Source organism: Tachypleus tridentatus, chromosome 8 (genome assembly GCF_004210375.1).
Source record: "Tachypleus tridentatus isolate NWPU-2018 chromosome 8, ASM421037v1, whole genome shotgun sequence".
Lineage (NCBI taxonomy): Eukaryota > Metazoa > Arthropoda > Merostomata > Xiphosura > Limulidae > Tachypleus > Tachypleus tridentatus.
In genome coordinates this window covers 151,723,164-151,750,243 of record NC_134832.1, presented here as the reverse complement: position 1 = coordinate 151,750,243, position 27,080 = coordinate 151,723,164, and the positions used below count along the sequence as shown (strand labels likewise).

At 32.8% G+C, this 27,080-nt stretch overlaps 1 protein-coding gene across 3 annotated transcripts; it reads left to right on the top strand.

The window, feature by feature from the left end:
• Positions 1 to 298: 298 nt before the first annotated feature.
• LOC143223750 (E3 ubiquitin-protein ligase RNF4-like) lies at positions 299 to 26,575 on the top strand. Of its 3 annotated transcripts, none has more exons than XM_076452138.1 (6): positions 299 to 497; positions 8,826 to 8,931; positions 17,189 to 17,274; positions 21,253 to 21,452; positions 22,266 to 22,341; positions 25,583 to 26,575. In XM_076452138.1, exons 1-6 carry the CDS (start codon positions 489 to 491, stop codon positions 25,730 to 25,732), a joined length of 627 nt encoding a protein of 208 aa, XP_076308253.1. In that variant the 5' UTR covers positions 299 to 488; the 3' UTR covers positions 25,733 to 26,575. The 3 variants fall into 3 exon arrangements, with proteins under 3 accessions (XP_076308253.1, XP_076308254.1, XP_076308255.1); XM_076452139.1 differs by having other exon boundaries at positions 302 to 344; XM_076452140.1 differs by lacking the exon at positions 299 to 497 and adding an exon at positions 3,066 to 3,174.
• The last annotated feature ends 505 nt before the right edge of the window (positions 26,576 to 27,080 follow it).

Sequence of the window (27,080 nt, the reverse complement as noted above, 5' to 3'; positions counted from 1 at the left end):
TTGAAGCAGTTCTATAGTCGCGAAAATGCCATAAAAGTCCGACGAGCAGCAAAAGCGTTAAATCGCGCTTAGAGTGAAAGGTATGGGACAGCAAGAACTTTCAGCAAATCTTAAAAATTCAACAACGTGTATAATGTCAACAAAGAATATTATTGCCTGGAAACACTACTCGTGAAACCTACGTTTAAAGAACCCAAGTAAACTCTACGTATATACAGCATTTTTGTATTGAATAAGTTTTCAATACATGTTCATTGGAGAAAATTGATAAAAATAGAAATGTTTATTAACCAACAGGGGGATTTTGAGAGATCCTGGTAGACTTTTGTATTCTGTTAACGAGTGTAGGTGAATTCTTTTATTTCGTTGTTTTGGGAACCGTTAGTGACATTAATAGTCTTAATAGTTCTTTGTAATAATAAACATTGAAGTAGAATTTCTGTTTTGTTTTATGAAATTAACTTTTTCTCGGAGCATTTTGAATTGAAATGACTTCTGTAAGTACAAAATAATGTTTTTTTTGAGATTTTTATTATTAACATTTTAGGCCTTTGTTGATGACAGTTACGTTACTGATTTACTTGTACTTTCCGTACTGAACTGAGTCGCAATTATGTAAAAGTAAAGTCTTTGGTAAATAAATTTTTATGTTATATTTTACGTCATTGGTACCATTCATTGTTAAATTAAAGATAATATAAATTCTTTGAAACTTTTCATTGTCGTGCTCAAAACTAAAAATTTTGATATACTAAGTTTTAATAATAGTAGTAACAGTAGCAATAAACAACGAAAAATGTTTTGTGAAAAAAAAAAAGTTTCCAAACAAAGGTCATGCTAAAACCTTAAAAGTAAGGTTTCCAGAACATAAAGCACAAATAATGATTAAAATTACAGTGTGATAAAGAAATAAATAAGTTATTTAAGGGAAATGTTTCTTCATGCTTAATTCTGTAACTCTGAGAGTTCATCATTTTATGGTTATTAATTATTTTCAGCCCGGCATGGCTGGGTGGGTTAAGGCGTTCTACTCGTAATCTGAGGGTTTCGGGTTCGAATCCCTGTTGCACCAAACGTGCTCGTTCTTTCAGCTGTGGGGGTGTTATAATGTGATGGTCACTCCTGCTATTTGTTGGAAAAAGAGTAGCCCAAGAGTTGGTGGAGGGTGGTGATGTCTAACTGCCTTTCCTCTAGTCTTACACTGGTAAATTAGGGATGGCTACCTTAGATAGCCCTTGTGTAGTTGTGTATGAAATTCAAAAACAAATGAACAAACTTATATATGAAGGCTGGTATGTTAGTTTCTTGACTGTCATCTCCATCTATTAGAACTGGACCAATTAACTAATTCTCTGAATGTTTTTAATAGAGGTATTCAGAAAAGTTGAATGTGTAAAGTATTAGTTAGGTGGATATAAAAGGTTTTTTTTTTCTTGTGCATGATTCATATCCTAATTTTCACCATTATTCCATTTATTGTAAATAAATCTGTATTACCAATTCTTGGGTTTGCATTATGCAAATGAATTTTAATTTTTGTTCATGTTTTTGTTTCTTAAATATTCTGGAATTCATATAAATAGGGCATTTTGTCATTGGTGGTTCTCTTTATATGGTTTTCAGGTGACTTGGTTTGAATTAACTGTGATTGTGTTGTGGCTTCCAAAACTGGTCTGACCTTTTGTTTCTGTATTCTCTGTTCATTATTGTAGAGACATTTGACATATGGGAATATTGTTGTGTGCCTAATTTTCATAGTGTTCATTCTGTATTCATTTAATTTTATTATGTGTTCTGGGTATGTTTTGTTAAGTGTGGTTGTAATAATGTGTTTGTTTTCCATGTTTTTTATTTCTTCAATATTACAAATTATGAAACAGTAGTTTATGACACTTCTATTATACATGGAGTGATCTGATTAATAGATGAGGTCTTTGCTGATACCTATGGGTTTCCTGTGAATTATGGCATGTGAATTGTGTTTTGTAACCATTGCATAAGGGGATGGGTGATTGTTTCTATTTTCATTGTGCATTATATCACAAACTGTTACCTATTTAGACAGTTCATGAGTCAAATTCTGGAGATTGGCGTGGCTGTTTTGATAAGTTTAGTATACACTGCATACTGACATTTGCATTTGTTTTTGTGGATGAAATTAGCACACTGGCTTTTGCAATGCACTTTTATTTACTACTGTTGATATCAGAATCATCATGTATTGTAATTTGTGAAATGTCTGCTTTATGGTGTGATAATCTTCATTGATGTATATTAGTCAGGGGTTTCGATTTGCTGTTTTTGATGCAGTCTTTCTTTTTGTTTTACTTTATGTAACTCTTCAGCATTGTAATAAAGGCTTTTAAACAAGTAATAGGAGTTCCAATGGTAGCTAACTATTCTACTTGTTTAGCAAATTTGGATCTTTACTATTATGAGAACAAGTTTATTGAAAACTACTCAAACCCAGATATTTTTACCTTGACTTAAATATTTAGATTTAATTAATATAAATAATCCTGAAATAAATAATGTTAATAACACCATTTATCCAGTATAATTAGAAATTTAAAATACTTCAATATCTAATACAGAAGCACATTATTTAGATTTAAAAATTAAAATAATAGATAAGGATATCAATGTAAATATTTTGCATGTCTAATTTATTGTTTACCCTATTTTAATAGTAATGTACCATACCCTTCTGTTATAAGCATTGTAACTTTGCAATTATTCATATGTTGTAAAATTTGTAATAAATATTTTATCATTAATATTGAAATACTGATACAAAAAATAATAAATGGATGTAATAAAGAAACTTTAAATAAAATTATTAAATTATTATGTAACAAATATAAGAAGATATTAAATAAATATAAAGAAATAAAAATTAGAGAAATTATACTAAAAATTTCTAATAACTATATATAGTTATGAATAAGGTCATTTAACAACTTGGCACTACTTTATGTGGATGTACACCTTTCTGCATATAAAGGCTTGTTCAGAGCATGATAGTCATAGTAGACTTCATAACTGGGTGATGGTTGGGAGCTATACTAGTTTTAGATAACTGGCTGGGATGCTTTATACTGGTATAATTTGTTTACTGGGCTACCAATTGGTGCTTTTCTGTCCTAATGAGGACTAGAATGCTAACTTCAAGAGGTAAGTTTTTAATTTACTTACTACTTACTTATTTTTCTTATTTTTATTTTTTTTAGTTTGGAGAGCAATCACCTTCCTACAACTATCTGAAGGCAGTAAAGGGTGATATAGATGTGGGACATTGTGGGCTTGAGCACCCACGTTTCTCTCTCGTAATCTCAATTTCTATATCTGTTGTTACTCATTTATTTTTTTATGTGAGATTGGTGAATAGAGGTTAAGAGTGGTAGATGTATCTCTATGGCAGTGTGGGTCCTACTTATGCAGTCACCTCCAAAACTGAGAATAGAGGTTAAGAGTGGTAGATGTATCTCTATGGCAGTGTGGGTTCTACTTATGCAGTCACCTCCAAACTGAGGGTACATTTTATATTCCACATTATACCCTGGGATCTTTTCAATTAGTATAGCATTTTTTGTTTATTTTTTCATTTATTTTTTTTGGCTTGTTTTTAGGTTATAACAAGCTAATGTATGTATGTATGTATGTGTGTGTGTGTGTGTGTGTATATATATGCAGATCTGTGGTTTCAGTGGAAAATTATTTTTCAACAAAACAGAATTTTGTATACTTTTGCATCACTGTGCTGTCTTTTGTACACTGGTATAGTACATCTTGTAGGTCTCTGCTATGGATAGGATCAGTGAGCATTGAATTATCATAATTTTGTTGTGGCTGGCTTAAAACCTGTACCAATAGGACCTTGAAGAGACCCCATATTGAAAACTGGTTGTTACAATCTTATCTGCCATCCCTAATTCAATTCTTTACCTAGTCACTTTCAAAAAGATTCCTGGGTGAAATGTCATTTTTGTTTTTAATCTAGAAAGATTTAAAGGGCCTTAAGTTGAACTTTCTTGATTGGTTAAGAAACTTACGAAGGATGGAGCTAGGTAGCTAGTGGCATGCACTAATTGATTAATTAGTAGGTTTGTTGATTAACTGGTTGGTACAGTGCTCCTCAAACAATGTTTTACATTTTGTTGTATGAAAAACAAATAAAAGTAGGTAGTTGTCTTTTCTCTAGTTAGTGGTTTAAAAAACACACACAAAAACATAACTTGTAGAGACAACATGGGATCTTTTGGCCCATCTTGGCTATTATACCCTTTAAACTAAAACTATTAAAAATTCCTTTTCAAACTTTCACTTAAATTCATTCAAATTTTCTGCTTCCACAATATCTGAAGACATCCCATTCCAAACGACAACTACAATAATAAAACTGTCTTAGATGAAGAGAATTTCTGTTCTGCCAAAATGTATATTTGTGTTCCATTGTCCTACTATTCTTACTGTTAAATGTGATAAAATTCTGTTGCATTAACATTATCAATTCCTTTTGCAAACATAAACACTTTAATCACATCTTTCTCCACAACTCATTTTTTAAGATTAAACAGTTTGAAAGAGATTTCAGCCTCTCCTTATATGACAACCTCTCATCCTAGTAACCTTTCTAGTAACCATTTTTTAAAATTCTTTCCAAGAATTCAATGTCTTTTCTGAGGTAAGTAGTCTGAGGCTGAATGCAATACTTCAAATGTGACCTAACCAGTAACCTATACAATAAATATAAGATCCTTAAACTTGTGTTCAGTGTTTCTGTACATACAACCTGAAATTGTATTTACCACTGGCAACAGCACACTGCTTGGATGGCTTAAGAAACTGATCAGCCATCACACCAAGATCCCTTTCTTTCATGACATTGTTAAGGTTATTCTCATCTACATTATATTTACAAGTCAAATTATAACATTGCTAAAATGTGGGTTGGGTAGGGATAGCCCATTACTTATCTTGATAATAAGTTAAGAGATAAAGTAACTGTACTAGTACAGGGTTGGCCAAACCACAGCACTTTTACATATAATGTGAGGCTTGCAGAAATATGTTGGCTCAGCTCCTTTTTACATCACAATTAATATAAAAGGTAAATAGAACTTTTTCAAGCTTTATAATTATTTACTGGGTATAAACTGAGAGTCCACTGAATTAAAACATAAGCTTAATGTTCATGGTGAGTAAATGTATATAAGAATTTAAATCCTAATTTTAATACTAGATTTGAGTTATGGATTAAAGAAATTTTGGATCAGCAAGAATTACAGAGGAATTGTGCTGGAGAATTAGTAATCATACAAGCCAGTGCTGACAATGTTAGTTTTAGTGGTCATGGCTTGTGATCACATGATTGTAGCATGTGTAGTTGGGTTGCGGGCAGTGAACTTAACGGAGTGTTAATGTGATACTGGGCACTGTAGAGTTTGGTTGCATTGCACGTGTTGGAGATAATTGTTTCCTTTCACTTAAATTTTTTAGAAGTGTCTGTAAAAATTTTGTGAAGGAAGATTGCATCATCAAATTGTAAGAAGCAAAAGTATGACGATGAAAACAGAAATTTGAAGCCAGAGCTGCAGGAATATTTTACATTCACTGTTACAGGAGGTAAATCTTTGTATATTATCTGCAACGTGTTACTCAGTCATTACAAAGTCAGTCACTTGAAACACCACTACGAAACAAATCACAAAGACTTTTTGTCTGATTATCCATCTAAATTAGAAGTACGGAAAAAGAAGTTAACTGTGTTAAAATCATCATTTAATAGTCAGCACACACTGTTTACAATGTTCAGTAAGGAAGCTGATACAATGACTGAAACTATTATTTTTATGTGGTGGAATATTGCTCGTGCCAAACGTCCATATTTTCATGGTGAATTTGTTAAGAAGGATATAGCTGAAGTTGTTGCAGTGTTAGATCCAAATAACACAAAATTTCAGTGACTAATAGCACAAACACCAGCTTCATGCCACACTACAGAGAGACTATCTACTAGATCAGTGCTGATGTTGCAGGCAAAGTGCAAAATGATTTAAAGAATTCCCTTGCATTCAGCTTAGCTCCTGACGAATCTACAGACATACAAGACAACTCACAACTGGTGGTATTTGTTTGTTATGTTTCCTCTGATGTAACTGTGAAAGAAGAGATGTTGGACTTACTGGCACAAAAAGAAACAACTCATGGTGTTGACATTAAAAATGTACTTGACAGAGCTTTGACAAATGCTGATATTCTACTGGATAAACTCAATAGATGTTGCAATAGATGGAGCACCTGCAATGGTGGGGGAAAAATGCAAGATTAATTGCACTTATGAAGTTCCCTACTTATATAATGAATCATCTACAAACTCCCAACTTGGCACTCCAGGGGAAGGATAAGATTGTTTCTAATCTTACTCAGACAATTTTCAGCTTTCAAAATATAATAAGACATTTTCAAACAGACATATTGTCAAGAAACTTCAGTTACTTTCCCAATCTCAAAATGAGAGTAAATACATTTGCCTGATATCGAAGTAAAAGACTACAAACTGGAAGAATACAAAGATGAATTACAATTATTTCATAGATAGGTTTGAGGACTTGCAAAAGCTTAAGCCCTGCTTTGTCTTTCTTGTAAATCCATTCATGTGATCACTGATGGTTATCCGATTCTCGAACCTCTGGTTACAGAATCATCTACTGTGGAAGTGGAGCTAATAGAACTACAGGAGGACCTAAAGATGATCGATAAATCCAATTCTATAATTGAGTTATGGAATCAAGTTTCAGAAATAAAATATCCTGAACTGAAGAAAACCAGTATGTGACTCATCTCAATTTTCAACACCACATACTGCTGTGAATCACTGTACTCTGTAATGAAGTTTGTGCAATTGAAACATTGTGCAGTCCTTACAATCCAACACCTGACAGTTAATTCATACAGCCTTAGCAACATGTCGGCTGGAATTTCAATAACTCACAAGCAAGATGGAAACTCTCAAGACCTCTACTAGTAGTAAATAGCCTGATAATTGTATCAATGTCTGTTTATGCCAGAAAAATATTATGATAAGACAAAAAATTTTTTAAGGTGGTATCTGATTAAAATATATGTAATTTTATTGTTTTACATATATTCCTCCATGTTTTGACCAGATGTTTACTAAGACAAATATAATTAAAAATATCCATTTTTACCTCTTTTATTCATATTTTCGCAGTCTCATTTAATGTTAACGAAATGCAAGTTTGCATATTTTTCTTAGATATTTTTGTAGTTCATTACCATGTTAAATAGGTTCAATATAGTTAAAACAGTAATCAGCCATGATTTTGAAAACATTTTGTACATATGTGTAGTTTGTGATTATTGAAACTTATATAAATTAAGTTTAAAAACTACATTCATAAATAATTATTATTACATACATGTATTTGTTAATGTTTAGATACAATTTATGTTACAATGTGCATGTAACAATAAAACGTGTGTGTATTATTTGTTCATGCCTTGCTGCTCTCAGTGATGTGAAGTTTATTGTATGTGGCTCTTATGTTAAGAAAGTTTGGCCACCCCTGTACTAGTATGTGGTGCACATAATGGAAACTTGAGTTATATAAATAAAAGTTTTAACTTCTAGAACTGAGTTCTTTCACAGACTTGTGTCTGTTAAAAATATAAAATTAGAAATCAAGTTAACTGTACATGTTTTTTTTTCTTTATTAATTTGTCTATTGTGACAAAGGATAAATTAAGAAAAATGTAAAAAAAACAACAGTTAATTTGATTTTTATAACAATTTTTAGGCCTACCAGGATCTACTGGCTTGCTAGCTTTTAATATTCAAACAACTTTTAAAGGCAAACTTGTTGAATGGATTAGGTGAAAGCAATTTACATGTTGATAATTTAAATATTGGGTTTACTGGCATACAGTAAGAGTACATGTACATCATTTGTGTTTTAATAAGTGGATAAGTGACTTTAATAACTCATGAAAAATAACCTTTTCTTTTGGCATTGTTCTTGTTTTAGAATGGTTTATTGAATGTTTCTTGTTTTTGCAAATACATTCTATTTGTTTTTGGTGTGTGATTTTATGATATGTATAAATATATTGTGCAATTTTGGCCTCTGATTTTGTTGTCTGTATGTCATATATGACACATTTGTTTGCCTATGGTTTTATGATGTATCATTTATGTTAAATATTGCATATTTTTAGCCTGTGGTTTCATGGTGTGTTATCTCATATATTACATGTTTTTGACCTGTGCTTTTATTTGCATATCATATATTGCATGTTTTTGACAGTAATCTTTAAGTTTTTGATTCTTGTCGATATCCATTTTCTGATGATTTTTCCATTTGTCGTTATTTCTGTTTAGGATTCTCATTTTTTCCTTTACTGGATGTTCATACTGTTTTTTTTCTTTTGTGGTTTATGTTTAAAACATCTTTCAAGTTGAACTAGATTTTTTTTTTTTTCAAATGTAACTATCATTTATAATTTGTTGTTTTCTTAAATAATATTTTTTGGGAACAGATCACTGATTGGTGTGCTACATTAAATCTTTCTTTGAAACATGTCATGGCATATCTGTGAAACCAATGTTTCAACCTCTCACAGTGATCAGTTTAAATATTTAGATGCCAGGTAATGGTGTAAACAAAAATGTTCCAACAGATTAAAAGTACAAAGCAATAAGAATGTTATAATATTTACCTTGTTTCTCAAAAAATATCTGCTTTGGCATTAAGTATCATCCTTTCTGTCAGTGTTGCATAAATAAAAGTGGTTTTACGACTTAGATGACTGTAAGCCGAAGGAGGAGAAGACAGAGAGTTTCGGTTATTCAACATACGAACAGAGCCCACCATCGATTAGAAACTGTTGACCTCTGTAGCTCCCCTCATGGTGAGTATTACAAAACATCTGTCTGTTGTACAAAAGGCTGAACTAGAATTATAGATCAAAAATATACTTTCTTCTTGTGAATAATTTAGAAAGTAGTGGTTTCCTATGTACATCTTATGGTGGGAGTTGTATTATATGTTTGTACTATTATGGTAAAGAACAGATTAGAAAACAGCAAAAACATGGATTGGTGGTTCATAAGCTTGGATTGCAAATCTGTTGGTCGGGGATTAAAACCTGTCTCTGAATGTTTGCCTTTTCAGCCATGGAGGCCTTATACTGTGATGGTCATTTCTGCTAGTTTTTTTAAAGATTAGTTCAAGTGTTGGATTCCTTCCTCTAGTCTGTTATTTCAAAATTAGGGATGGCTAAGTCAAAAAACAAAATACAGTTTCCTGTAGTTGATCTGTTAACTTTGAGTAATATGTAGTTAAAGAAAAATTCAAAGTGAATATTTTTTTTTGTAGGCACAAACATTTCTGGTTTATAGTTTCAAAAATTCTGTTTATCCCTGTACCTACAAAGGGTATTTTATTGCCAACAGCTTGTAATAGTTTGCAAGTATATAATCTCAGTGTATCTGTACTTTGTATACAGTGAGTACTAACATGAACTAAGTATTATCTGACACTTATTTGCTTTTGTGTTGTAAACAACGTTGCAACCAACATTAAGCTCTGTTGCACAATAAATATTTTGAATTAATATTTCACTAAATCTTGTCACATGATGTTTTCTAAGTATGGTTTAAAGAATTTGACTTCATTCCTGGTTCAGTCTTTACTTGAAACCTACCAATCTGGTGGTATCCAAAAAGTATGAATTTGTTTATTATTAAACTCTTTGTTTCAGAGTTATTTTCATTGAAAATGACTGAACAATAATCAACTAAGTGCATTCTGCAGGTTGTTGCTGAAAAGAAAGTAAAGTGTACCATATGGTGTGTTTGACAGTTGCTTCTCAGTTTACAGAATCACCATATGGCACATTCTGCAGTTGCTTGTCGGTTTACAGTCACACCATATGGTGTGTTCTGCAGCTAAGGGCCTAAGTCTGTAATGTCATAAACTGTTTTATGTATGTTTGCCAAAAGTTCTAATTGTGTTGGTGCAACCGTCCAGTTTGTTTTAGTCCAAACTGTAGTAGGTATCATTATTAATCATGTAGTGGATGTTACATCCTAGGGCTTGTATGGTTAACCTGTTTCATCACAGTCTGACATGCAAATGTTCAGTCTTCTGTCCTTGTTGAACCTTGTGTCATGTATCATATGCTATTTTATTTTTAACTTCTAACACTGTTACCCTAAGCACCATATGTATGTAGTACAGTCCATGTTTGACTGAGTAAATTATACTGATTTGAGAATTTGTTCATGTATTTGTATTAAACTTACTCAAAGACAGTTTGAAAAGCAGACTAAATTGTAAAGGGTTAATTAAGAATAATCGGAAGAAATACTGTTAAGTAATATATAATATTAGGATGAAAGGCTTAATGTCTCTGCAAGTACAGTGTGATAAAAATTATATTAAATATGGTGATAATCCTGTAAGTATAGTGTGATAAAAGTCACATCAAATATGGAAGTAATGTTGTTTGTACAGTGTGATAAAAATTATATTAAATATGTTAGTAATGTTTACTCCTTCAGCTTGACTTGCAAAGTGTTTATAATGCTTTCATTTCTCTTGGTGGGAAAATTATAGAAGTTCATAACAAAATTTGCAATGTTATTGGAAAAAATATTTCCTTTCCAGAATTTAAGAAGTGTAATAAAACAGATTTGTGGATCTCATCGTTGTGTAATTCCAGAATTTTCAAACATACTTTTCATCTGTTTACACCTTAGCTATCCCTTGACTCTGACTTTGCCCCTCTAGGCATTGGTCTTGCTTGTTTCAGTCTTTTATACCCCACTTCAATGCCTTTGTTGCTGCAACACACTCCATTTAGGACAAAGTGCTCTTTGTCCTGGTACTGTAAATCACCACCTTATTGAGATTATCACTTTTTCTCAGCAAACCATTTGTTAGGTTTTTCTCTGAAGCAGTGCTGTGCTTTGTCCTAGATTGCAATTTTGGTATTGTCTTGTGGATTAGTATAGAATAATGACTTTTTTTTAAAAGAAAACTGACACTGTTTTTGTGTACAACTTTCTGTGTTACTGTTGTCAACACAGAGGTTAATGAGACCTCTATTCTTTCTGTGCTATTTGGCATCTATTTATGGCTGGAATTGTGTGAATTTGGACTCCTTTGTTGTTGTTTTCTGATGTCTTTATTTGTAAAGTTGGCTTCTTAAAAAGCTGACTTGGATCAACCATCTCCTACTCTTTCCTGCATTATTTCATGAGGGGATGGATATAGCTTGTATCCTTGTTTGTCTGTTTGCCAAAGTAGTTTGGCTAATTGCCTATATTTAAATTCCACTCACAGTATCCACTTTTGAATACGTGGGGTTCCAGACTGTACCCTGTTATCATCTTGAACTGATCACACTTTTCTTGTTTTGTTTGACTCAGGCTTTTGTTCCTCACTTAGTAGATGCTCAGATTCCACTCTTAGTTTCACAGCTCCTTCACTTGGGTCAAGTGCCATTGTTTACTCAAGGTGGGTGAGGTCCTTAGGAGTGTGGTTGCAATTGATGGACACTTGATTATGGCTTGAGGGTTGATCTTTCTGTTTACTTCTCCATCTCCATTAATATCTTATCCTGTGGTATTTTTACCACCGTTTAATCAGTAAATTGTATTCCCATTATTTGTTGTGCCCAGAAAGATAGGAGATTGTTGATCTGTCTTGTCTCAGTCATTTCTAAGATCATTCCAGGTTCACAATGGAGACCCTTTTTCAACCTATGTTGGCATTCTTCTCCAGGTCTGTGGATGACCAAGTTGGATATTGTTTGTGCATTTTTCCACATTTATGTAGTGAATTCATCCTGCCACTATCTGCATTTTGTACACAGGGCTCACGTAATGCAGTTCAGTGTACCATCTGCAACATGTCCTGTGTAGGGTTATAAGAGTATTTCAACATGTTTTACACTGGGCTCAGCCAACTCCTATCCAATTCCAGGTTATGGAAAGGGCAGTCAGGCTCTTAAGTGGATGGTTCTAACTATTTTTGGAGTTGTGAGTATTCGTTGAATCTGTGATTCCTTCGAGATGAGGAAGTATGTAGTCCCTTTGGTGATTACTGCATGACAAATGGATCTGTAATTCCAATCCACTGGATCATCCAGTCTACTTAAGGAGGAACATCGTAGTTCTCAAGTGGTAGTTGAACTGAATCAACACTACCATTAGTGTAACTGTATCGTGCCTATATATATGCATTGCAAATCAAATAAACACAACATAACCATCAAAAACACTCAAATACTAAATAAAGAAACAAACATAAACAAACACAAAATTAAAGAAACCCTACTTATACAACTCAAGCCCAAAATAAACCAATACAAAGGAACACCTTTATTATTTATATTAATACATAATCAAACATTTAAGTGTGCCCTCTACATTCCTACACTCGAAATTTATATGTAAAAACGGCTCGTTTGGGTTGAGAAAATATTTTACATAGAAGAGTGAATAACGTTTCGACCTTCTTCGATCATCGTCAGGTTCACAAAGAAAGAGGTAACTGACCGGAAGCTGACCACATGTTTGAAAGGGGTTGGGTAACTGAGTGTCGGAATGTAGAGGTTTTCTCACAAAACCATCAACATAATTTCACAAAACAGTAAGCTAAAAAACAACCTTACAAAAAGAGACATTAATTCCATTAAAAACCTAAAACAAGACAAAAACATAAAAATTCTAAAAGCAGATAAAGGTAACGCTATAATCATAATGAACACGAATGAATACACCCAAAAAATGTATAACATCCTATCAGACACGAACAAATTTAAACCAATACACACAGATCTAACAAAGACACATGAGATGCAACTGAACAAATTACTACTACAGATGAAAAAAGCCAACACAATTTCACAAACACTTTATTCCTACCTAAGTAAAACTGACTCACACACACCACAAATATACGGCATACCCAAACCTCATAAACCAGATTGTCCATTACGACCAATAATGTCCACATATGAATCATTTAATTACAATCTTGGTAAATACATGGCATGGGCATTCTCCAAATATGTAACATCAGCCAGCTCATTCATCAAAGACTCTTTTAATTTCAAGTCTAATCTAAATCAACTTAACCATAAAGCCTTAATGGCCAGTTTTGATGTTATATCCCTCTTTACAGAAGTTTCAACCACTGAAGCCTGCAAGATAGCCTTAGAACTATATATCCAAGACCCTAACCCAACTATAGACATTCCCAGTAACCAGTTAGCAACCTTCATAGAATTCACCACGATAAAGACAAACTTCATGTTCAACAACTAAAACTATATACAAACAAATGGCCTAAGCATGGGCAACCCAGTATCACCAGTTCTAGCCAATATTTTTATGACACAAGTTGAAACACAAGCAATTAACACAGCATTACATCCACCACTATACTGGTACAGATATGTAAATGACACGGTTGCGGGATTCAAATCTACAGAACACATACTTAATTTTTTCAATCACATTAACTCTATACATCCCAACATTAACTTCACATGTGAACAGGAAGAAAGCAATCAAATATCATTTCTGAACCTCAAAATTACAAGAACCGACACACAATTCAAAACAGAAATCCACCAAAAAATCACCCATACTGGACTATACATTCCTTGGGACTCAGCACATGAAACAAAACAAAAACTCAACATACTAAGAAACCAAATAAACACAGCCATAAAACTATGCTCACCAGATAAAATTAACGATGAATTAGACAAAATAAAACAATACTTCATCAACATCAATAAGTTTCCTCCACAAACCGTAGAAAACATTATACGCACACACCTAGACAGAAAGCAAAATCAACCAACAAAAGTAAATATATCTCACAAATCAAAAATCACGAAATCATATACTGCTGTATACCATATATTCCTGACATCAGCAAACAAATAACCAACATTTGGCAAAAACTAGTAACAAAATATGACATTCCAGTTAATACCAAATTTATTCAAAACCAGGCACAAAACTGAGGTCTATACTATGTAAAACTACACTGACAAACACCACACCAACATTATTTACAAAATACAATGTGATAACTGCCACGACTTCTATATTGGAGAAACAAGTAGAAAAATGGAAACCAGATTCAAAGAACGTAAAAAGTCACCTTCATGCGTTTTCGAACACTGCAAGTCAAATAAACACAACATAACCATAGAAAACACTCAAATACTAAATAAAGAAACAAACATAAACAAACACAAAATTAAAGAAGCCTTACTTATACAACAACTTAAACCCAAAATAAACCAATATAAAGGAACGCCTTTATACCTATATTAATATAATAAAATAAATAAAATTATGTATTCAAACATCTAATACCGCCCTCTACATTTCGACACGCAGTTACACAACCCCTTTCAAACATGTGGTCAGCTTCCGGTCAGTTACCTCTTTCTTTGTGAACCTGACAATGACCGAAGAAGGTCGAAACCTTGTTCGCTCTTCTATGTAAAATATTTTCTCAACCCAAACGAGCTGTTTTTGCATATAAATTTCTCAACAAGTGGGTTTCTCAACATCACTGATTATTATTCCTACACTTGATTACACAACTGCCTTCAAATATGCAGTCAGCTATCAGTCAGTTACTTATTTCTTTCTTTGGACCTGATGATGACGGAAGAAGGTTGAAACGTTGTTTGCTCCTCTGTATAGAGCTTTCTTTACCCATACCAGCCGTTTTTACATATATATTCTTCTCTACAAGTGGGTTTTCTTGTCATCACTGATTATTTGTATTGTCCCTGTGTCTCAAGTTTTCTTTTTTTAATAAATTCCTAACTTAAGTGATAGAGTATGGATATCAAAGATTAGGAATTCCAGGATATATGGATGAAGGACAGATCTTCTTTCCACATCAAGACTAGAACTTCTTGCTGTCCAACAAGATATGGTTTGAGGTTTTTATCTATTGCAGGAAAATGTTATGATTCATCCCATCAATTCAACAGCGATCTTTTAAACATCCCATCATGGGAGCACATGTTCTTGGAAACTTTGTGGTAGAACTTTGGTTATTTTTCTACAGATCTCACTCCAATCATTTCAGCCTCCTGGTTTGCTATTATCATGGGTTGATTTTAGTTGCAAGGTTTTATGACAAATTTGCTTTCAGTTCAAGTCTCCAATGGTTGACACATTTGCCACTTGCTGAACCTCAACCACTGCATTTTTAGTTCCCAGTACCTCATCCTTTAGCTTTGGTGATATTTGCAATCAATCCAGATTGGACTGATTGCACCTCTATGCCTTTTTCCCAATTTGTCTCTTACCCATAGTTCTGACTGTTACTCAGTCCTCTACTTTATAGCTGTTGCTAACCCCAGATTGCCTAGCTTAACCATGGTTTTCTATTCTACAGTATCTTCAAATGGGCCCTCCTCTTTCCCTGTGTTGAGACAACTTTGATCCAATATTCTACATTCATACAATCACAAGCTTATGACAAGTTGCCTTGTCTCTACCTCATAAGAAGTTTGAGCCCACTTTACTCAAATGTGTCCACCATATCTCATTGTTTCACTTGGGTCTTGTTTCATATCCTGTTGTTTTATGTAAGGCAGCTTTATCAACAGACTTTTGTTATTTAAGCATTCAAAAATTTTAGACTGCACAATGCTATCCAGCCTTTTCCAATTGGTTAGAGTCCTTCTTCCCACATGGCCTTTTCAATTACCTGACTTGGAATATTAGGGTGGTATTACATGCTTTGTTTCAACATCTGTTTGAGCCTTTAGCCTTCTGTACCATGCATCACACTTCATTTAATGGGTATTTTTTGTTGCTGCTGGAAGGTAAATGCTGTGGGTCAGAGTTATTTGCACTACACTGCACAGAACTTTTTATCATTTCATCTTGGTTCTGCTATATTCTGATCGATACTTTACTTTTCAAGCCAGTGGGAGTCACGGCAGAGGATAAATCCTTCTCATTAATTTTTTGCCAACTGTTTCTCACCTGTATGACCAATTAAATGCTAATTACATGTCTTGCCAGAGCCCTGAATTGTTATATGGCTTGTACTAACTCCTCACAAGGTGATTGCACTTGACTATATTCACTGGGATTGTTCAGATTCCAGAGAGTTATGTCTTGTTACTTAGATGAAATGAATTTGCAAATATCCATGTTACTTACAAAGTTAAGTAAAAAGGTACAGAGCTATCTGGTGTTACATTTCATTAGTGATGATTATCAGGAAACAAAGAAGTTGGTTATGAAGCTAGAAGAAGAAATTATAGAACTTTGTGTTGTAAGAGAACATTTTATGTATCTGTTAATTATTTAGAGTAGAGTAGATGATAAAAGGCTTTCACTTGTTGCACATCAATATAAACAATTATTTTTATTTTATCTTAAATGATACAGTTATCTGTGGAACAACAGTGATTCATAATAGTGTCATTTATTGGGTTTCAGTATGTGATGTGGGCAGAGCATAAATGGCCATTGTGTAGTTTTTTGCTTAATTGCAAAGAAACAATCTTTGGTAGCTCTTGTAGTGACAAGCTGTGATACTTGCCTGTAGTACAATGATTGGTTAGTTTCCATATCACTGAATTGTATTCTAGTTTTTAATGGAAGCATTTAGATGTTATCAGTTTCTCACCATGTCATCATTTTGTGTATTTAGTTGCAGAGGTATTTGTCAGCTAGGTCCTTCTGGAGGACAAGTACGTGAAGTATAGTTGTGATGGTTAACCTTTAGATATGCTTAAGAAAATCTGAAATTGAAATTCTGAGTTTTGTATGTTTTGTATATAGACTTGTATAGGAAGAGGGTTAGATTAAAAGCATCAGTTTTTCTAATTGAAACCCTGTATCAATGTGTGTGTGATATAAAAAAAATCCAGAGTATAATACTCAAGAAAAAAACAGAATAAAACCAGTAATTGTTGATATGAATTGAAGAAACGTACTAGTAGGTATATCAATTTTAATTCACTTTTATTTCTTAAATGTGCATTTTAGTGCATTAATGAACTAACTAAATAGAAAATTTACTTTAATTTCTGTTCTCACATTACCATTGGATATTTTAGTACTGTACTGTAAGTGGAAATCACCATTGTTTTCATACAGATCTTCCATCTTGTATCGATCTTACGTGTGAAGGTGATGAAGAAGAGATTGTTGACTTGACTGCTGTCAATGATTCAAGTATTGTGGTAAGTTCTCTAGTTCAAGCGAATCCTCATTTGATTAATGGAATTTCCACAATTGAACATTGAAATACATCTTGAAGGAGTCTTTTTTTCCTTTACAGAGGTTATAAGGCCTATGGTTAAAAGGTATTTATAGATACTCTGTTGTAGTACATTATAAATGTAGTTACATTATTATTATTTACAAGTACTTATTTCTCTTAAAACATAGATCAATACATAAAGAACTACTGCAAACAACTGTCTCTTCTAGTTATGATCTTTGTATTTGTTTTCTGTTTGCCATAAGTTGCTAAGCCTTATCAAATTTTGCCCATGGAGGATGGATGTGAAACTAAGTAATTTTTCTTAGGTTTTAAAATAACTATATCAAAACCACGGTATTCCATTACAATTTATCAAGCATAGTAATTAACTGTGTTTGGGTCTAAAATAGTATGAAGTTTCATGCTTATTAATGTCTTAACTTACTGCTTGGAATCTAGTGGGAAAAGAGTTCTCTGCAAATACTTTGTAGGGACTGAGAAAACCACTAGGGGACATTCTGAGTGGCTGTACACACATTGCTGGGTAAAGTAGGTGTACGTAAGCAGTCATTTTCAAAAATTGAAGAGGTGGGGGCCATCTTGATTAATTCAATAAATACATTAATAACTCAGAAAATAGAAGAGATGGGAGGTTCTAATTCTTCATTCAAGCTTGTTTGTATTTGTAATTTGAGTATCTGATTCATAAGAAGCCATAGACTTTGTATTTAGACACCACAAACATCTAATTTAAACCAATGCTGCATTCACCATACCATGTGACATACGAATATCGATTTTTGAGTTTTTTATATTTACTTTCAAGAAGTAACTAATGTATAATACTAAGTTTGAATTATAATCTATAGTTTGATACCAAACTTAATGACATACATTCATAAACAATTAATGCAATAACATTTTGAATGATAGTCAACAAACAAGATGACATGGCCTTTGAAATGTGACCCATGTCAGTAGGGTTAAGACTTAATTTTCTTCTCTCGTTGGCTAGCGAATGTAGACATTCAGATATGTGTGTGATTCATGTTCCTGGGTCTCCTTGGTATTCCATTTTGTTTCTCAATATATCCTTTTCTTCCCCAAAACATTAGCAGCTCAAGAAGGAGTTTAGGCTTTCTCTTCTTTTCATCTTTTATATCTAGTTTGTAGTCTTCCATACTGTTTCATAAACTGAAAGGGTTCACTTCACCATTTGTTTATCTATTGAGATTCTGAGGTGCTAGTTGACTTATCCTTTGACAGGTTTAGTTTATCAGTTGGTGTCTTAGTTACTCTGGGTTTTCAGTGGAGGAATGGAGATGAGTTTGGGTCTTATCTTGTCAGATTCTTGATGTATCTCAATGTCTTTCCTGGAGGAGATTGTACATGCTGGTATGTGGACCATATCTGATACTTTATATCTCATTATTTACTTGCTTTAGTGGTTGCCTCCTGGTTGGAGAATTATTTGGCTACCCCATATGGCTGTTCTTCACACCTTGATTATTTTAAAGAGAGGTGAGTTACTTCATTTCTTTTGTTTATTTGTATCTTTTGCAGGGACTCTTTTGCCATTTTCTTGTGAATTCCACTCTGTGGCAAATGTCTGATTGGATATGCTGATTTCCAAATCCACACTAGTGAACATTTGATTCATAAAAATAAATTTCTTGGTATTAAAGAGCTTTGTTGAGATGGGGTGTTCCATAAGACCACCTTGAGCACTTTCTGGGAGGTAAAGAATTGCAGCACAGAGACAAATATACTAGTGGACTGCCACTCATGGATTATCACAAGTAAAGCTTAAGTGGATTTTGCCCACCCATCCTACCCCCTAGATTGAATAAATCAGGGTTAGTTTGTTTTTCAAATAGGGTATGTAGTTCACTTATTGTACTGTCTCTGGAGCATTTGTTCCTTAGGGCTTCTTGAAACCAGTATACCTTCCATTTCTTCTAATGGAGTGTGGGAGTTCTTACAACTCAGTTTCCAGTTGCTGGAATGGTGGGCAGAGGCTTATTCCTCCTGACTGAGGCTTGAGATCATTGGTACACTGAAAAGGAAGAGGGCAAAGCTGGGTTTTCTTTTACCAGTAACCTTGGTTGGTATAGGAAAATATTATAATTCACACTAGTGTTTTTGTCAGAACAAAACTGACTGGTTTCTGTTTGTCAGGCTGACTGCATGGGTAGAGAATATTTTCGAGCAAAGTATGCACAGGACAAAGATGAAGTGAAGAACAGTGTTATACTGCTCTTTCAAATAAAACTACAATCTTAATATGGTATTCACAATATTTGGGTAAGCTGCATTAGTGACTGTTCCAATACACATACATACTTGTACAAGTATCTGTGTCATCCCCTTGAGATAAGTTTGCCTATCCTAGAGAATAGATACAGAATCAAAACTGGTACAAACTGTATTTTTCTTTATACTTATCATAGTACTTTTTTGATGTTTTTACCTTATACTGCTGAAAACTCCATGCTTGTTCAGTTCAGGTTTTATCAATTGTGATCATGTTTCAGCATTAGTTTAGTACAGCTACTTATATAAGCTTAAATAGTGGTGTAGGTAATGTTATAATTTGGTTATTTAGGTGAGTTTAAAAACACTTTTCTGTAATATTATATCTAACACTGATGAGAAGTTAGTACATTTGTACTTAGGGGTTTGTGTAAATGTTTTTAACCCTTTCCATATGAACTTGGTCATTTTGACTGGTCTTGTAACCACCAAATTGTAAGTACTATAACATTTTTGTGTAGTAAGTGTATCTTCAAGAAAACTGACAGGTGTTTAGAAAATATTAATGTCATTTGTATACAGGAAATTAGATATTTTAAGTAGTATTTCATCTAAAGACTTGCATGTAACTTTATAGAGTTAGGGTCTGGCTCCGATTCTGAACAGTCTGATTACAAAGGGATTTTTGTGATAAGATTATTTTACAGTTTATAAACTTTATTATTGTAACCGTTACACAGAACCTCTTAAGGGAATGCCAAAAGATTTTTGCAGTAAAACTGTATTTGATTTTGTTTTTAAGGACTCCAGACCAAAATTGAATTCCAAGTATTCCTAGTAAAGAGACCTTGGTCACTATAATTTGTGTGATGGGGCTTAAGGTTTTGTGATTTTTATAAAACTAAAGAAGAAAATCCTAAAGTAGATGTATTTAAATAAACAAACACTACTCAAAATACTGTTGAAATGATAGTGATTAATTGTTAGCAAGACCACAAAGATGATATTATATATATATATAATTTGTAGTACAAGTTTTAAATATTTATTGTATAACTTTCAATGTGAGTTTAGCCTCGTGTCATTAAAACTAAAGTACAGGAAGAGTAATCACCATCAACAGGAAGTAGTTTGTGAAAATGATATTCTTGATTACATAATACATTTAAAGATGCATCACATTTGCAACTGTAGTTTACAAAAAGAACTTGAATGAAAGCTACTGCTGAATTTAATTAATGTATTTTTAATCATTATTTTGATTCTTGCTGTGAAGTTAGAGCTGATAGACATTTCAAAGTGTTTATTTTTACTATGCAGTCTTTATGTTTAGCCTATGGTAAACCGTATTTTATTTTGTAAACTATTATAGTAATCTAATACTGTTGTTACAAAAAGTCTGTTGTTTTATATTCAGTTAGTATTCTGTGACTGCATGCTGTTGGTTTTTATGACAGTTAAAACTTGTGTAGTCCTGTCTCACACAATATATTTATTCCCCCAGTTACAGAGTTCTAAAATTGTTATACAATGTATTTTATTGCTTTATGTTATTATTGTTTCTACCAATTTAATCTGTATCCATTATTCTATAGAACAATTTTATTTTACTTGCATGTAATGACAGTCTTGTTGTTATCTGTTGCCAGTTCTAATATGAATTTTCTCTATTTCACTTAAATATTATTTCTGTTTTTTGAAGTGTTTGGGTTCAGTGCCCACCTATCTTCAGAACCAAACTCAAGTGCGAGAAAGAAATTTGCGAGCTTTGCGAAGACATCGATCACGATCGCCAGTTAACACAAGACAGCTCACAAGAAGGCCTAGTTATTTAGATCCACATCCAGATTATAATAACGATATTCAGCATCCTGATTATGATCTTGGGATTACAAATGACATGTATGTGTCAAACTTAGAAGACTAAAAGTTTTATAATTATTTCATAGATTTTGTGACATTACTTTAGCTGCAGTAAAACAGTTCTCTTATTAATATAGTAAGCATAATTCTTAAGTAAAACTGACATTGTGTGTGTGGAATAACAAATAATTACACATACACACACACGTGTGAAGTCATTGTGACTTTTGCAAATAGACAGTTCTTAATAATAGTCAGTAGTATATCTAAAAAATGGACAGTAGACATAACTTTTTATCTGATGGCATGTAAAAGTCATTGGTGAAATGGTTCAGTTGCAAGATTTCGTAAATTCAAGTTTAATTAACTAGTGATACAACCAAAATATAAATGAAGTAGAGATCAGAAACATTAATGTTGTAAATGTTTGTTCGTACCTTTGTTTAGTTTGCTGCATTGAGTTGTTCAGTATGCAACAGAAGTTTCATACACACAACTACTTGTTTATCTCCTAGTTTGTTTGGCTTGGAACTGATGTTATTGTAATCTGTGTTTGCTTACAATAACCATGATAAGAGCTACATAATATGTGAAATTGACTTGATTAGTCATTTGCCATTTCATTACTCCATTTTTTTTTTTATGTTAATCACCAAACAGAAAATATTTGGGTTTTGTCAAATATAAAAGTATTGTAAATGGTGAATGTTTCATAAAAAATCCAAAAGAGTGTGTGAGTATAAAGTTGGTTTCAAAGCAAGTAATATAACCTTGTGTGTGTGTTGTTTCATTTAACAGGAACTGTCAAAAGATCTTGTAAAGTTTATTTGAAATTTTTTATAAACTTTGTAGCCCCGGGGGAGTTGAAGACGATTCCCCTCAGAGAAGGAAAATAACGTGTCCAGTGTGTTTTGATTCAGATACAACTGTAAGTATTGATGATAAAAGGAGTGTTGTATGTATGATGTAATTGTTTGAGATACAGATGTAGATATTGATGATAAAAGGAGTGATGTATGTGTGATGTAATTGTTTGAGATACAGATGTAGGTACTGATGATAAAAGGAGTGATGTATGTATGATGTAATTGTTTGAGATACAGATGTAGGTATTGATGATAAAAGGAGTGATGTATGTGTGATGTAATTGTTTGAGATACAGATGTAGGTACTGATGATAAAAGGAGTGATGTATGTATGATGTAATTGTTTGAGATACAGATGTAGGTACTGATATAAAGGAGTGATGTATGTGTGATGTAATTGTTTGAGATACAGATGTAGGTACTGATGATAAAGGAGTGATGTATGTATGATGTAATTGTTTGAGATACAGATGTAGGTACTGATGATAAAAGATGAGTGATGTATGTGTGATGTAATTGTTTGAGATACAGATGTAGGTACTGATGATAAAAGTTTGAGTGATGTATGTGTGATGTAATTGTTTGAGAATTACAGATGTAGGTACTGATGATAAAAGTGAGTGATGTATGTGTGATGTAATTGTTTGAGATACAGATGTAGGTACTGATGATAAAAGGAGTGATGTATGTATGATGTAATTGTTTGAGATACAGATGTAGGTACTGATGATAAAAGGAGTGATGTATGTATGATGTAATTGTTTGAGATACAGATGTAGGTACTGATGATAAAAGGAGTGATGTATGTATGATGTAATTGTTTGAGATACAGATGTAGGTATTGATGATAAAAGGAGTGATGTATGTATGATGTAATTGTTTGAGATATAGATGTAGGTACTGATGATAAAAGGAGTGATGTATGTGTGATGTAATTGTTTGAGATACAGATGTAGGTACTGATGATAAAAGGAGTGATGTATGTGTGATGTAATTGTTTGAGATACAGATGTAGGTACTGATGATAAAAGGAGTGATGTATGTGTGATGTAATTGTTTGAGATACAGATGTAGGTACTGATGATAAAATGAGTGATGTATGTATGATTGTGTTTCAGTACTTAATTTGACCATGATGTAACTTACTGATTGAATGTGCATGCACAAATTCTCAAAGGGAACTGGAGTATAATGGTCTCTTATGTTGTTTTTGTCCAAAACACAGTGGTTTAGCCTGTTAATATAGTGTTTAATTACATTTATCCTTAATTTTTGTCATTAGAGAGGTGGACTGTATATCACAAGTTTATTAATATCAAACTGAATTTCAAAACAATAACTACTCTGTTGTAGTTATGTGAGAATTACTGTTACCTAGAGCAATGAACAAGATTAAGACAGTCATGTGAGAATTACTGTTACCTAGAGCAATGAACAAGATTATGACAGTTATGTGAGAATTACTGTTACCTAGAGCAATGAAAAAGATTAAGACAGTTGTGTGAGAATTACTGTTACCTAGAGCAATGAACAAGATTATGACAGTTATGTGAGAATTACTGTTACCTAGAGCAATGAACAAGATTAAGACATTCATGTGAGAATTACTGTTATCTAGAGCAATGAAAAAGATTAAGACAGTTGTGTGAGAATTACTGTAACCTAGAGCAATGAACAAGATTAAGACAGTTGTTTGAGAATTACTGTTACCTAGAGCAATGAACAAGATTATGACAGTTGTGTGAGAATTACTGTTACCTAGAGCAATGAACAAGATTAAGACAGTTGTGTGAGAATTACTGTTAACTAGAGCAATGAACAAGATTAAGACAGTTATGCGAGAATTACTGTTATCTAGAGCAATGAACAAGATTAAGACAGTTGTGTGAGAATTACTGTTACCTAGAGCAATGAACGGTATAAAATGACAGATTACTGTAAGATTAACAGTCATGTGAGAATTACTGTTACCTAGAGCAATGAACAAGATTATGACAGTTATGTGAGAATTAATGTTACCTAGAGCAATGAACAAGATTAAGACAGTTGTGTGAGAATTACTGTTACCTAGAGCAATGAACAAGATTATGACAGTTGTGTGAGAATTACTGTTACCTAGAGCAATGAACAAGATTAAGACAGTTGTGTGAGAATTACTGTTAACTAGAGCAATGAACAAGATTAAGACAGTTATGGAGAATTACTGTTACCTAGAGCAATGAACAAGATTAAGACAGTTATGGAGAATTACTGTTACCTAGAGCAATGAACAAGATTAAGACAGTTATGGAGAATTACTGTTACGTAGAGCAATGAACAAGATTAAGACAGTTATGTGAGAATTACTGTTACCTAGAGCAATGACCAAGATTGAGACAGTTATGTGAGAATTACTGTTACCTAGAACAATGAACAAGATTAAGAGTCATGTGAGAATTACTGTTACCTAGAGCAATAAACAAGATTAAGACAGTCATGTGAGAATTACTGTTACCTAGAGCAATGAACAAGATTAAGACAGTCATGTGAGAATTACTGTTACCTGGAGCAATGAACAAGATTAAGACAGTCATGTGAGAATTACTGTTACCTAGAGCAATGAACAAGATTAAGACCGTTGCATGAGAATTACTGTTACCTAGAGCAGTGAACAAGATTAAGAAACATTTCTCATTATTTTATTTTGATGATAATAATAAGAGAACAGATTTTTCATGGAGAATCTTTTTTTTTCATGAAGTCAGTAAAACAAGTGACCTAGAAGAAATTATGAATAGCAATAGTCTCACTTTCATTTGAACAAACAATATATAAGACATGATAGGTATTCATTTAGATACCACTGAAATAATATTAGACATTAAATTGAAGAATTATGGAAGAGGTGGCAACATCATGCTACATTGTTAGGCTTAATGAACTATGTTTCTACTTTTATTCTGGATACTGTGATATTTGGAAATAAATAACTATCCTGAACAGTTTATAAATTAAATACTAGCAGTATCTCACATTAAAATAAATATTGAGACAAAACTGAGAGAGAATATATGAAGAAAGATTTAAGTAATGAAATCTTAATATTAATTTCAATATATTAGGCTTAATAAACTTGCTCGTTTCTGAACTAGAGAATGTGTATCAGATGTCGGTGCATGCCAACATATCAAGCTTTAAAGTTTAGTGAAATAAGGGTGGATGAAAGGATTAGTGGTTCATATTTAGAGAAGCATGAGATACAATTTTATATTTTAAAAAAGCACTGTTAACAGATTCATTTGAAATTTTGAACTTTTTCCACAGATCCAGTCGTCATATCGTCAGCTTGTGTCGACTGTTTGTGGACATGTATTCTGTAACAGCTGTATTTATGAAGCTATTCGAACTACCCATTCTTGTCCAAAGTGTCGGAAAAAATTAACTTTGAGACAGTATCATCCTATATTTCTTTAGTCAAAGTTCCAATCCTTTCAATTCTTTTATTCTCAAATTGTCAAAGATAGATTTTAGAATGTCAACTGGTACTCTGAAGAGTAGCTTTTGATAAATCATAAGAGAGAAAATAATACTGTAATTTTTGTCTTTAGTTCAAACAGAAGATCACTCCACATTTAACTGATGCAAGTTTGACCCCCCAGAATTTTTAGATGTACTAAATTATGTACTGGACTTCCAATAACACATGCCAGAAAGGACCAGGTCAGAATTTATTGTTCCCTTAAGAATTCAAATTTTCATAAAGGTTTTGAATTTAAATTAAGGGTGCATATATTCCCACAGTTATTTAGGTTTGTAAGTATTCAATGTGAATTATCTTGTAGCTTGCATGTTGCATGTAGCATACAGGAAGACTTTAGCATTAATGATACAAAACCAGTTGGACTTTTTCATGATTTCAGTCATTATCAGTTGAGCCTGTAATGAATTTAACAAGCAAAACACTTACAAGTTCATATTCTAAAACATTTATTAAAGGCCACACTAGTATTAGTAAAATTTGTAATATCGGAACTGAGAAGTTCCCCTCGTGTCAATTATTTTGTATAAAATCTCTTCAGTTGATTGTACAAAAATTCTGGATTGTCTTTCTGTGTAGCCATGAACAGATATTAGAGTGAATATCACTAATGTAAGACCATTTAATTGTGTAGACTAACAGTGAAAAACATTAAATTGTGTGTTTGTGTGTGTTGTAAGAGTGAGATGAGTTTGTTTCTGACATTTCTGGAAATTTCTTTCTATTTCATTACTTACAAATGTAATCAGTTTCTTGTGAAATAAATAGTTTTAACAGAAGTACACGTGTGCCTGTTGATTACTATCATACAGTTAATTATTGTGAAGCACTGGATAAAAGTGTGCTTATGTTAAAAAAAATTTTAACCATTGATGATAAGTGTGTTGACGTCGTTTCATATCTAGGTGTTGACATTTACATTGGCATCCAAGTGTTAGTACTAAGGTTTGATGTATCTTGACATACTGATTTTGATGTTGATGCTGACAGCTCTTTTATTCCCAATGTTTATGTTGGTGTACCTTCACACTCTTGTGTCAATACTTTGATATATTTTCATACCTTGCTGTGGATACTTGTGTTGGTGTCTCACACTCTAGTGTTGGTACCCGTGTCTTCTCACCTTGGTGCTTATATTTATACACTATACATATCATTAAGGTTGGCATCTCTTCACCTCCAAGCATTGAGATGTCTTCAAGTTCCATACTCATTAAAAGAGAACTCAGCATATAAAACGAATTATTCCGTATAAAAAATAAGCTTGTCATAAATGAAAACTGA